The 12,368-nt window shown below is 36.4% G+C and overlaps 4 protein-coding genes across 8 annotated transcripts; 3 read left to right on the plus strand and 1 right to left on the minus strand.

Annotated features, from left to right (window-relative positions):
- The first annotated feature begins 254 nt into the window (after positions 1-254).
- On the plus strand, positions 255-2,049 carry IFT46 (intraflagellar transport 46). 2 transcript variants are annotated; one of them, XM_012363807.2, is made up of 4 exons: positions 255-409; positions 486-791; positions 1,009-1,200; positions 1,284-2,049. In XM_012363807.2, the coding sequence occupies exons 2-4, from the start codon at positions 568-570 to the stop codon at positions 1,864-1,866; spliced, it is 999 nt and encodes a 332-aa protein (XP_012219230.1). In that variant the 5' UTR covers positions 255-409; positions 486-567; the 3' UTR covers positions 1,867-2,049. The 2 variants fall into 2 exon arrangements, with proteins under 2 accessions (XP_012219230.1, XP_012219229.1); XM_012363806.2 differs by having other exon boundaries at positions 355-791.
- Positions 2,050-2,621: 572 nt separating this feature from the next.
- ClC-b (chloride channel protein 7) lies at positions 2,622-7,261 on the plus strand. The gene is made up of 12 exons (XM_012363932.2): positions 2,622-3,129; positions 3,305-3,424; positions 3,558-3,756; positions 3,840-4,093; positions 4,161-4,338; positions 4,474-4,998; positions 5,076-5,245; positions 5,325-5,504; positions 5,773-5,982; positions 6,061-6,306; positions 6,386-6,466; positions 6,539-7,261. Exons 1-12 carry the CDS (start codon positions 2,980-2,982, stop codon positions 6,638-6,640), a joined length of 2,415 nt encoding a protein of 804 aa, XP_012219355.1. The 5' UTR covers positions 2,622-2,979; the 3' UTR covers positions 6,641-7,261.
- Positions 4,550-7,067, minus strand: LOC136998523 (phosphatidylinositol N-acetylglucosaminyltransferase subunit Y). Its single transcript, XM_067351282.1, has one exon. It carries the CDS (start codon positions 7,065-7,067, stop codon positions 6,954-6,956), a length of 114 nt encoding a protein of 37 aa, XP_067207383.1. The 3' UTR covers positions 4,550-6,953.
- Positions 7,262-8,521: 1,260 nt separating the features above from the next.
- On the plus strand, positions 8,522-11,735 carry CDK2AP1 (CDK2-associated protein 1). Of its 4 annotated transcripts, none has more exons than XM_012363921.2 (2): positions 8,522-8,665; positions 9,294-11,735. In XM_012363921.2, the coding sequence occupies exon 2, from the start codon at positions 9,560-9,562 to the stop codon at positions 10,805-10,807; it is 1,248 nt and encodes a 415-aa protein (XP_012219344.1). In that variant the 5' UTR covers positions 8,522-8,665; positions 9,294-9,559; the 3' UTR covers positions 10,808-11,735. The 4 variants fall into 4 exon arrangements, with proteins under 4 accessions (XP_012219344.1, XP_067207375.1, XP_012219345.1 ...); XM_067351274.1 differs by lacking the exon at positions 8,522-8,665 and adding an exon at positions 8,806-8,947; XM_012363922.2 differs by lacking the exon at positions 8,522-8,665 and adding an exon at positions 8,882-9,042.
- Positions 11,736-12,368: the final 633 nt, after the last annotated feature.

Below are 12,368 nucleotides of genomic sequence, written 5' to 3' on the forward strand. Positions count from 1 at the left end.
TTTCTAAAAAACTCTAAATTATTATTTATTAATAATGTAGATATAATAATTTATTATTAATGTAATAAAGTATTTTAAAAATTCTTTCTAATAAATAAAAGTTATTCTTGTTTTTTTAGATTAAGTAAAGATTAATGAAATTAATTTATCTATATCAGAATTAAATTATTATTTAATATGTTACGTAAAATAATATTTACTATTTATATATATTTACGTTAAAATATTATTTAATATGTTATATATGTTACGTAAATTATGTAATATTAATTACATTCTTTTATTCCTACTATTAATTAATTCATGGTAGTTATTTCTTGAACAGCTGATCTAGATCGATAAAACTATGGCAACGTAGAGGAAACAAACCCCCACTTGCTGTTCGATACGACAAGTAGTGCCAGACAGAGTATTCTTTTTTGCTATTAAACAAGCATAAATCTGCATAAATCTAGATAAAATCTATTGTATAATTCTCGCCCTAGTTTATCCACACTCGTCGCCATACAGACTCTGCGGGCAATCATCGAGGGACGCTCCAATGGGCGTCCTTCCTCAGCGCGAGTCATGGACATTAAGGACAGCAGCGACGAAGAGGATGAGACAAGACACGACGTCGCGTTTAGTAAATTCGACGAAAGCATCGTAGTACGAAACGCTGAGGAGGTGAAGAGCCCGGTAAATCGTCGGCCTGTGAGTTCTTCTAGGAAAACCAGGAAAAGCATGACAAGCGACAGCTCGAATACGTTAGAATCCAGCTCGCCGCATGACAGGAAGCACGAATTTAGAAGGTAATTGCAATGTGAAATGTATGCAAATTATACTTATTAAATGCCGTTGCAATAATGCGGATTGCTGTAATGTTGCGGATAATGATGTCAGTTTTGTAGAAATCTCACGCAACAGAGATTCCTTCGTTGTATAAATCTATTCATAGATGTGAAATAAACCCAAAATTAATGTTTCTTTGGAAAAAAATCTTATATTCGTACGATTGATTATAAGCAGATACTCGAACAACGAAGTCGGCTTCGACAAATCAGAGAGGATTGACAGCGATCCATCGGACAGTGAAGAAAGCGATGACGATGACATACAAGGCACGAATGTTACGAATCCGATCGACCTGTACGACCCCAAAGAGTTCGAGAATCTGGAGGCGTCGACGGAAGTCAAGGAACTGTTTCAGAATATAAGCAGGCAAACATTTTTATTGCTTTATAAATTCTCGAGTCATTGTTCTTAGTGACTTAACAATTTATCTCGGACGCTGATTGATCCAGGTATGCGCCGCAGAAGATTGAGCTGAGCTACAAGCTGATGCCGTTCATCCCTGATTACATACCTGCGGTCGGCGACATAGACGCCTTCATAAAGGTACCTCGGCCCGACGGTGTCGAGGATAAGATTGGTCTGACGGTGTTGGACGAGCCTTGTACTGATCAATCGGATCCAGCGGTGTTGCAGCTGCAGTTGCGTACCCACTCGAGGAGTGCCAATGCTGCAGCTAGGCAGGCGGTTGTTAAAAGGATCGAGGATGCCGAGAAAAACAGCAAAGCAATCGACAAATGGATCGACGACATGAATCAGCTACATCGGAGCAAACATCCGCCGGCGGTGCACTTGAATCACGCGATGCCAGACATCGACAATCTGATGCAGCAGTGGCCACCGCAGGTGGAGGACAAGCTCAACGAGCTGCAACTGGACCTGTCGGAGCTCGACTGTGACTTGCCGCAATTGGTCGACATAGTCTGCAACTTTTTGGATATTCCCACACAGGATAACGCCAGACTGGAAGCTCTTCACACACTGTTCACGTTGTACCTGGAAGTTAGAAACGCCGATAACCGAAACTTTAGTTAGCATTAGTGTATATTGCAAATATATCGTATTCTAAGATATTTAAAAAAGTAGTGTTCCTTATTTTACATTTGGAATTTTATGCGCATTCCAGTGATGTAAACATAAATTGGAATTATTAAAATTATAAGAACAAATACGATAGACTAGATTTAAGAATTTACTGAAAATATAATCGAAATCACATTTTGATGTTTCATATTTCTATTCTATTTCACGTTTGACACTCAGTCTCATTTTTAATACATTTTAGTTAAGAAAAGATTTAAAAAAATATGCTTCACGTATATGATTGACAATGTCTTTTGACAGTTCGTATTAACTTATTAATTTCTTACAAATATACTAAAATTATTACTTGAATAATTAATATTTATGATGCAAGTTAAATTATTCTTCAATATGTAATGTTAATTTTGTTTGATTCCTGTTAATTCATGTTTATTTCTCAAACAGTTGATTCTGACAAGTGATATTAGTTAAAGAATTCAAAGATATAAAAAAAGTTGCTAGTTCTAAAGCATTATTAGAATATATATAATAATCTAAGAATATAATAAAAAAAATATGTACAAGAATCTAAACATTTGTCAGGTACTACGTGATTTTTTGTTACATGGAATACTCTTGGAATCCCCCTGAAGAAGAGGAATAAAGTATACGGCCTCGAACAACCTTGACCTCCACGATGATCTCCCTCAATCTGATTTAAAATGGGTCCACGCATGCGTGAGTTGCACGTGTGTCGTTACGTGCTTTGGCGATAAAATGTCATAGCAATAACGTACTTTATCGGTCATTGGTTCATCACGGCTACGCTTCCGGATTTATGCGTATAGCAATGAATCATTCGGCACAAGTCGGGAGTAATCACGTGTCCGATTCAGTTTATCATTTTTCTGATACATATATGTATACATACGCTCGCATACACGCGCCAAGAGTGCGTCATTCTCGTCGCTGTACAATTGCGCGTATAATGTCAACATTACAAAACGATGTCAACTAGTCTATATTTTAGTCTTTCTGCGTAGATCAGTTAGCCACGTTGTGCAAATGTCTGAGATGCGATGAAATCTTATTTCAAAAGTAAATCTCAAATTGTGTCACCTGAAAATGATGAATCCGTCGACTCATACTGGTGCGGAGAACAATGATGGTGATGGCGATCGTATCGACGTGTACGACGACGATGGAGAAAGACTTATCAAACCAAGAAATAATTTTGCATCATACGCTAACGAAGATGTCGACGTTCGATTTCGAGTAAATTAAATTTTATAACTCGTTATAAAGATCTGTCTTATATTTATTTTCTGTTAGGTTATGACACTTCTGTGTTTTGGCATGACATTACTCATCTAGATAAGCGTTTTAAAATAGTCATTAATGAACGTCATTTCTAGAAATATTCTTATAAAACATTCCACATTGTTAACAGAGCACTGTCAACAATATCACAATATGCAGTAACATAGAGGCTATCTCGGGTCAGTCCAGAAGATTGACCACCTCGGATGTAACCCCTGGAGCGACCAATTTCCTGTCAACCAATTACGAGGTAATCACCCAATAATTAATTTTTGGCAATGATCATGACTATTTCATTCAAAATATTTACCTTTATTTGGATGTTTTTACATATTCTTTCATTTTCTCTTGGTACGATAAATTGATTATATTTTTGTTTCCAGAGTTTGGATTATGACCCCTGTGAGAATTATCTTTTGCAAGATGAAGAAAGGAAGAAAGGATACAAGTTTGTTGTCAAAAAGGACTTTGCCAGGTGGTTTATCTTCCTTTTGATTGGAATCTGCACTGCTCTCATAGCATTCTTTGTAAATATATCGATAGAAGAATTGTCTAGTGTGAAATATGGTTGGCTTAAGAAATGTATGTAACATATCTCATTTATGCAAGTAGATAATATGCTGCATAATAATGTTGTAAAATAATACACATTCTTTATGTGATAGATGTGGATCATTGTGTGGTAGAAGGTTGCCTATGGTTACCATATATGATGTGGTTAGTATTAAATATAGTGCCAGTTTTAATAGGTGCTATCTTAGTAGCCTATATAGAACCTGTTGCCGCAGGAAGTGGTATTCCACAGGTAAAATGTTACTTGAATGGAATCAAAGTACCACGAGTTGTGCGCATCAAAACTCTAGCTGTAAAAACTATTGGTGTCATATGTACTGTAGTTGGAGGTCTAGCTGGAGGCAAAGTAAGTGGTCTATCTTTTCATTCGTCACATTTATCAAAATTAATTATATCTCATATTTATTGTGCAGGAAGGTCCTATGATTCACTCTGGTGCTGTTGTTGCTGCGGGAATTTCTCAAGGCAAAAGTACAACTTTTAGGAAAGATTTGAAGATATTCAAATATTTTCGAGAAGATCATGAAAAACGAGACTTTGTGGCCGGAGGTGCTGCATCTGGAGTTTCAGCCGCTTTTGGAGCACCAATTGGTAAATATTATATACAAAATATTGAAAATTTAATAAATATTCAAGATAAATATCTAGTTGAATGATTATTAAACATCATTGAAGAACAAATACACCTTGCAAAATTAAAATATTTGCAATTTTTTAATTGTTTAGGTGGAGTCTTATTCAGTATAGAAGAGGGAACTAGTTTTTTTAACCAAAGCTTAACATGGAGAACGTTTTTCGCCAGTATGATTACTACATTTACTTTGAATCTAGCCCTGAGTGCATACCATAAACATCCTGGCGATCTTTCGTATCCAGGCTTGTTGAATCTAGGAAAATTTGAGTCGATTTCGTATCAGATCTATGAAATACCTCTGTTTATGTTAATGGGCACATTTGGCGGATTACTCGGCGCTTTTTGGAACCATGTTAATTACAAGATCACCTGCTTTCGTCTGCGATTTGTAACACGAAAGTGGCTGAAAGTGATAGAAGCTCTGCTGGTTGCAATATTGAGTGCCACTATGGGATCTTTGATGATATATTTCGTCAACGACTGCAAACAGTTGGGTAATGATCCCACTAAGTTTCCAGTTCAAATGTATTGCAAAGAAGGGGAGTACAGTGCCGTTGCTGCTTTGTGGTTTCAAACTCCAGAGAGTAGCGTGCGATCTTTGTTTCATGATCCTAAAGGTATGCCGTACGATAAAAGTAATAGCCTAATTAAGAGGTAGATGCAATATATATATGTATGTATAACGCATTTATAGGAGCTCATAATGACATCACGCTAGCCATCTTCGTCGTATTATATTTCTTTCTTGCTGCTGCTACTTTTGGCCTATCGATGTCAAGTGGTCTTTTTATTCCATCTCTGTTAATTGGATCTGCATGGGGTAGATTAATTGGATCGGCTCTCTCGAAGATGTGTCCAAATTGCGTAAGTTATAAACTTAAAACTGACAGGTGTATAAAACAGAATAATTACGAATTGCTATGAATTACATATAATATTGCAGGAAGTGTTAGATCCTGGAAAATATGCTTTGCTAGGCGCTGCTGCACAATTAGGAGGTGTTGTTAGAATGACAATAAGTTTAACTGCAATTTTAATAGAAGCGACACAGGGAATATCTTTTGGTTTACCTGTCATAATAGTCCTTATAATGGCAAAATGGGTTGGTGATTTCTTTAATGAAGTAAGTATTAAATTATATAAAGCTTTTTCACTTTGAAAGTTTTTAAAATTTGAATACCTTTTATCAGATTAAGTAACAAATGATGAGAAAAAATTGTAAAAGAAAAATTATATTAATTTTATTTTTTATATATCTCTGTAATAAAATTTATAGAAAATTATTTTTTGTTAGCAACGTAGCAAAAGTTGTTTTAATTACCTAAATATGAAATACATTGTGTACATACATATTTATACAAGTGTTTAATATTAGTACACTTATCTTTTAGGGAATTTATGATATTCATACACAAATGGCTGGCATTCCATTACTTCCGTGGGAACCACCGCCACTATCAAACAATATTTATGCAAGTGAGATAATGAGTCATCCGGTGGTTACTCTGAAGACTGTTGAAAATGTAGGACATATTGTTGAGCTTTTGAAATGCGTCACATTCAATGGATTTCCTGTAGTTGATCCGCCAAGTAGTGATCAGGTAATAAAGCATTTACAATCATCATGTAAAATTGTCTCAAATAATTTATATTTACTTTTGGTTGTATTATCTTTTCAGGCTGAAATAAATTCTTACGGTCGATTTCGAGGTCTGATATTGCGTTCTCAGTTAATAGTACTTCTGAAAAATAAAGTATTCAACGAATATGAAGAATTCTGGGAGAAACCTTTAAGTATGAAGATGTTCAGAAATGAGTATCCTAGATATCCAACCATCGAGCAAGTTGATATCACCGATGATGAGAAAACTTACACTATAGACTTAAGACACTTTATGAATCCTTCTCCTTATACAATACCACATGTTAGTAAATTTTTGAGACATCAAGATATCTCTGCTATATATAAAAGTATGTAAACTTATGTTATTTTTTTCTTTCCAGTCCGCAACACTGCCAAGAACGTTCAGACTCTTCAGAGCGTTAGGGTTACGTCATGTGCCAGTAGTAAACGATGTCAATGAGGTAAGTCTGATACAGATTTTGCAATCTATCATATAAACTCTGTATATTTCATTTATGGTATATTCTATTTAGGTAATTGGCATTATCACACGAAAAGATGTTGCCAGATTCAGGATTTGGAAGCATCAAGGAAGAATGGGATTGGATGAACTTTTAATTACTAATAAGATTTAACTCTTAAACTTTTTTTGCTTTTCTTGGATTTTATAAAATTATGATTTTAATGAAACTTGTAACATTTCAATATATATATTTCAACATATATTTTGTCATGTTGCATAAGTCATGAAAATTTTACATATGTACATATATATATATATATATTTATTATTATTATTATTATTATTGAGGCTCGAAAAAATAAATTTAATAGGACAAACAAATAATGCACACAACTGCATTATAAGAAATTTAATTTGTCCAAAGATTATATGTGTACATGACAGAGTCTATAGTATTAGGTACAGTTCTAAGTACTGTTGGAAATTTAATTATTTACAAACAACTCCCACCCGAGCCAAGACCAAAGTTTGAAAAAGAGATATACAGGAAGAATGACCAATGATAAGAGAAAATAGTATTCATATGACGATATATACATGTTAAATAGATTGCAATTAAATTAGTGCAATTTAGATAGTATTAGGAGCTAACCAGTTCTTGTGGTAATTTTTATTTAGTATTGTGATTTATTCAATAGATTACGGACCTTGGTTTTATATATACAAGCTTTACTCCTGAAACAAAAACAAAATGTTCTATTATATAATAAGAAATATAATTAATTTATTTTTATATCTTATCTATATTTTCTATTAAACTCCCAATTGATGACAAGTTTTTAAATACCTTATGTAGTACAATTTATGCATGTCAATATAAAAAGTAATTTGTTTACTAAATAAAATATATGAAAATGGATCATGTTAAACTTTTTTTGAAAAAGGATATACAAAAAAAAAAAGAATTTTTTCAGATTCCCAGAAGATTAAAGCAAATGTTGAAGACTTCTTTTGTTTCAATATCAACTATATATATTCTTATTCGATTTAATATTTATAGAAATCTCGACACATTAGTTTGTTATTTCTATTTGTTTTATTAAATGCATAAATGTACATATGCATTGTAACATGTTGATATATAGTATTAAACAATTTTTATCTTAATTTAACAATGTTCTTAAATTTCTTTTCTTTTCTGTAACTGAGAAACTATAAGTAAGAATTATGCTGTATTTTTTTTTACTTTTTTAATATATAAATTTATGCCCTAATTATATAAATTATTTCATTTATGTATGATATTTCACAACTTGATCTGATGATTTTATAATTTTAACGATATTTGACTGATTTATTTTTTTTTTGTATAAAACTGTCTAATTTTTAACATTATGTGCTTTATAATCTAACTTTTTATATAGTCTACATGCATATACTTTGAACGCTTAGATTTTTTGAATTTTTCAGTAAAATTATAAATATTAGTAAGTAAATATAATATTGACATTTATGTTTCATCATTCACTGTTGCATCACACCTTATTTTAAAAGATGTATGTTCTATTATCAAAATTATTCTATGTCTCGGCAAATTTCCATGAAAATTTCGAATAATTCAATGCAAAAACATAAAAAACATTAGCCGCTTATGTACCTATAGACACAAATCGGTCATCTGGATTGCCACTGTGCGTTCGAGTGTCTCTCGATTTTCTCCGATGGCTGTCTCCGATGTCGCCTATTCCGTCCGGTCGTCACGGCTGACGTCTTAGCTACGCGCAATATACATACACTGTACGTGTTTCAAGATGCGCAGCTCTCCGTCGAAGGATAGGCAGAGGCCGCCGGCAGACGCCGCGCCGTGGTCGTCGGTCAATAGTTTCGCAGGTCGTACACCTGTCTGTCGTCTGAAGTTGCAGACGATAGTCGTCGAGAGGAAGGGGTTATGGTCAATAAACGCAACCACGTCACACGCAGCCTATCGGCGACGACCCCGCTTGGTGGCCCCTTAAAGTGGCTCCCCGAGCGAAAATCTTACATGTCGGCCGATATCACCTTTGTGCGCTCATTTGCGTGATAATTCCGAGGAAAGGGCGAGCGGATCGCCCGGTGACGCGGACTGACGAATGCGGCACGTACGCCGGAAGCCGCAGATGTGAACCAAAGCCACGAAGACGGCGGATGTTTCGCCAAGGTGAGTTGATCGTATGTTTTAACGGATCGGCCGAAACGCCTCCGCCATTGTGTTGATGCGGTGCGGGGCGGGAGGAGAGAAGTCTCCGAACGCGAGGAGAAGACAACGTTCTTAGCTCGATGCGCATGCGTGTGCGAATACGCGACCGAAGCCGACATGACGACGACGGCAACGCTCTTCTTTCGAATTTTCTGGAGTGGAGCAGGTTGGAGAAACGCGTTGCACGCACACGTATGATGAACGAAGCCGAACTGCAATGCGCGCGCGCACAATCGGAAAACGGCAAGCATACATGCTGATACATGTGCATACGCTACGTTCGAAAACAGTATTTTTCGGTTCGTTTTTGCGCCGCACAGAAAAAAATTACGTTCCCCGTAAGCTACTATTTTTTTTACTGTTCTATGGAGAGATCGGCGATTTACGTATCGTTAAACCGAAACTATAAGCCGACTACACGCGTCGTCGAGACTCGGTCTTTCGTGAGAAAGCGCTTCGTAAAGATGCTCGTCACAAACGATGGCAGTAACGATAGACGCTATAACGATTGTCAGTCTCGCTCGGTTGTTTTATCATCTTTTATTCTTATTATTGATATATCATAACGTGACTACTTTTTTTGTTGCAGTTGATCTCCTGACATGATCTTTTTTAAATGTTGGAGCACGCATAAGTAAGCGGACACCAGTGATTAACCTCTTAAGGCGAGTGATAGTAGATCAGAAGAATCAGCTGGGCTTGAATGGGTCCATTTGTTCTATTCAAGTGAGTCAATTTTCCAAGAAATGATAGAGCACATTACAGATGTGATTGATGCAATTTGTGTCACTGTATTGTGCCCAATGCCAAGAGAGGATCTTACCAGAAGACAGTGAGGGAGATGCGAGATTATAGATGTCAGAAACAGGGGAGGAACGTGCTATCAGATTGTATACGGCTGCGGAGATAATGAAGAACGCCAGAGCCAAGGAGACTGAGGAGCAAGCGGCGTTAAGGAGAATGCAGGAAGCCCAACGTATGGCCAGGCATCGCGCCAAGAAGAAGCGCTGTTTGGATGAGAACCTTGCGAGAGAAATCTCCAAAATTGCGGAGTTGTCCAAGATGCCTCCACCTGATCCCGCTGCTATAGCTCAGATGTCGGAGATGAATATGAATAAGATATCTGCGGAACTGAAACAAATGATGGAGAGAGGAAAAGTACCTGAACATATAGTTCAAATGGCTCAACTTGCAGAGTTTAGCAAAATGAATTCTGAATTAAACAAAATGTCGCAGGATATGGCAAAGAGATATGAGATGGAAAAGATGGCAGAATACGCCAAAACGTCGGAATACATAAAGATGCAGGAGATTGCAAAGATGAACGAAATAATGAAACTCTCCGAAATGGCGAAGTATAATGATATGAGCAAAATCAGCGAAATAGCGAAAGTAAACGAGATGATGAAGATGTCGCAGCAGATGGCCAAGATCAACGAGGTGCAGAGAATGAACGAGAGAATGAATGAATTAGCCAAGTTGAACGAAATGGTAAAAATGACAGAGATGGCAAAGTACAACAGTGATATCACGAAGCTGAATGAGTTTGCGCAGATCAACGAGATGGCGAAGGAAATCGCCAAAATTAACGAAAAGACGAAGATAAATGAGATGATGAAAATGCAGAACATGCAAAACGACATGGCTAAGATGCCCGAGTACTCGAAAATGGCGAACGAGATGGCGAAGCTAACGGAGCTGGCCAAACTAAATGAGATAACGATTACGAAACTGAACGATCCAGCGCCTCCGCCTGCTCCGGCATCGACGATGCAGAAGATGCCAGAGATCCCGCCGCCGCCACCACCACAACCACGCATCCCCGAACCTGTGATCACCGTGCCAAATCCCAGGAATCTGCAGAATGTGCAGACCGTGCAAGTGGCGCAGGCCAGCCCGTCCAGCATGATCAACTTTCAGAGCGTGCCTGGCCAGAATAATTATGGTAAGTTGCTGATGATCATCGAGGAGCTCGGCCGGGACATCCGTCTGTCTTATGCGGGCAGTCGCAGTGCCGCCGAGAGGCTGAAAAATGGGATTCAGCAAGCCAGGGTTGCTGTACGGGAATGTCTGATGGAGACGCAGCACAACGCGCAACAATGATCTGCCGATGAGTTAGCTAGTGATTAGACTACTTTCTAGCCTTCTATTATTTGACGAAGTACATTGCTTTGTATGAACGCTTAGAGAACGTTGAACCTCGGGATTGCGCGACGACTTATATACATAGACCAAGCATTCCGTTTCCAACACCAAAGGTTTGATCGAAGATTTTAATTTTTTCCATCTCGCAATGTGTCTCTAACTTAGGTTTGTATCACATATTGAAAATATCTGCTGTATATTGAAAATTGAAATTGCACGAAACTGAATTCTAATCATAACGAAGAGACAACAATTTCTTTGCTCTGATTAGAGTACCGTTCTTTTGTGCTCGGTTTATGTATGTGTGTCATTGGGACAGTGACCGACGACTTCCTACTTTTAGGTTGCAATTTAATCATAGAAAGGACTCAGAATGGGGTACCAATTTGTATACTCTACAGAGCCGGCCTTAGGTTCTATGGCGCCTTTGTGCAACTTTCATAAGTCCCTCATATCGATGCCACAATTAACAAAAAGGAAAAAAATGGAAAAAAAGGTAATCTCCTTAACGCGTATATTAATAGAGGAGGGGCGTTCAAGGACGCTCTCTTCTACTATACAAAAGGGACGCGAGAGACGTCTTTAGCGTCCCCTCTATTCTGGCGTCTCTGTTCAAGGGCATAATTCACCTCTTTCCCTCTCCCCCTAAGGCCGGCCCTGATACTATATATACTATTTGTAGAGAATCTTGGTTTATATTTGATAAAAAACAAAATAAAGATGGTTAACAAAGATGAGCATATTGCAAATGCTTAGTATACGTTTTGAGTAAATGAGGGAAAAGAAATACAAGAAAAAGCTTTTAAACTGTACCTAATGGAAAGTATAACCACATATATATCATAAAAATATATCGTTAAATAAATAAAAATTTTGTACAACCAAATGCTTCATTCTTCTTTCCCAATATTTTGCTGTGACATTAAAATTTATGTAACGATATCGAAAGTTGCAAGCTTTTGTAGAACATAGTAAGAGATGTATTGTTTTTTATTTTTTCTCACATTCTCTAGTAATAAAAAATTTTATTAAATACTTATTAATTAATACAGACAATTATTTATTATGGCCACTGCGTTTTTGTAGTACAAATTTTCTAATTTTTGTATTTTATTTTTAGAATCTTAATTATATTGAATCTGCTTGACTTTGTACTTAAATTTTGCACTATGCTGTCACTATTAAACGATTTAGAGTATATTTAGCATACTTGCACAAATACATAAGAAAATAAACTAATAAAATTAAATTTATGTTAAATGTGATTAGTCGATTTTTTTACCTTTATGCATTATGCAATTATGCAAGTTTATATGAATACACCCTTACATTTATTCTTTTACTAGTCATCTAGGCCGTGTTCCGGTGCATTGAGTTCTGTGACATGTTATACCCGTAGTGTATTGTACCATGTATACGTTCTGCTCTTCGAATAATAAAAGAAAGCAGACATCTGTTTTTTCTGTTTCTGCTTTTACATATCTCTTCTCTACTAACGGTCGGCAACGAAGGCGATGTT

This window comes from Linepithema humile, chromosome 3, assembly GCF_040581485.1.
Source record: "Linepithema humile isolate Giens D197 chromosome 3, Lhum_UNIL_v1.0, whole genome shotgun sequence".
Lineage (NCBI taxonomy): Eukaryota > Metazoa > Arthropoda > Insecta > Hymenoptera > Formicidae > Linepithema > Linepithema humile.

Coding starts and splice junctions, on each gene's coding strand:
- IFT46 (XM_012363807.2), top strand. CDS start 568: ATGGACATTAAGGACAGCAGCGACGAAGAGGATGAGACAAGACACGAC. Junction 792..1,008: donor AGGAAGCACGAATTTAGAAG/GTAATTGCAATG, acceptor GATTATAAGCAG/ATACTCGAACAACGAAGTCG. Junction 1,201..1,283: donor CTGTTTCAGAATATAAGCAG/GCAAACATTTTT, acceptor TGATTGATCCAG/GTATGCGCCGCAGAAGATTG.
- ClC-b (XM_012363932.2), top strand. CDS start 2,980: ATGATGAATCCGTCGACTCATACTGGTGCGGAGAACAATGATGGTGAT. Junction 5,983..6,060: donor ATCCGCCAAGTAGTGATCAG/GTAATAAAGCAT, acceptor TTATCTTTTCAG/GCTGAAATAAATTCTTACGG. Junction 6,307..6,385: donor CTCCTTATACAATACCACAT/GTTAGTAAATTT, acceptor TTTTCTTTCCAG/TCCGCAACACTGCCAAGAAC.
- LOC136998523 (XM_067351282.1), bottom strand. CDS start 7,067: ATGTATATATCGTCATATGAATACTATTTTCTCTTATCATTGGTCATT.
- CDK2AP1 (XM_012363921.2), top strand. CDS start 9,560: ATGTCAGAAACAGGGGAGGAACGTGCTATCAGATTGTATACGGCTGCG.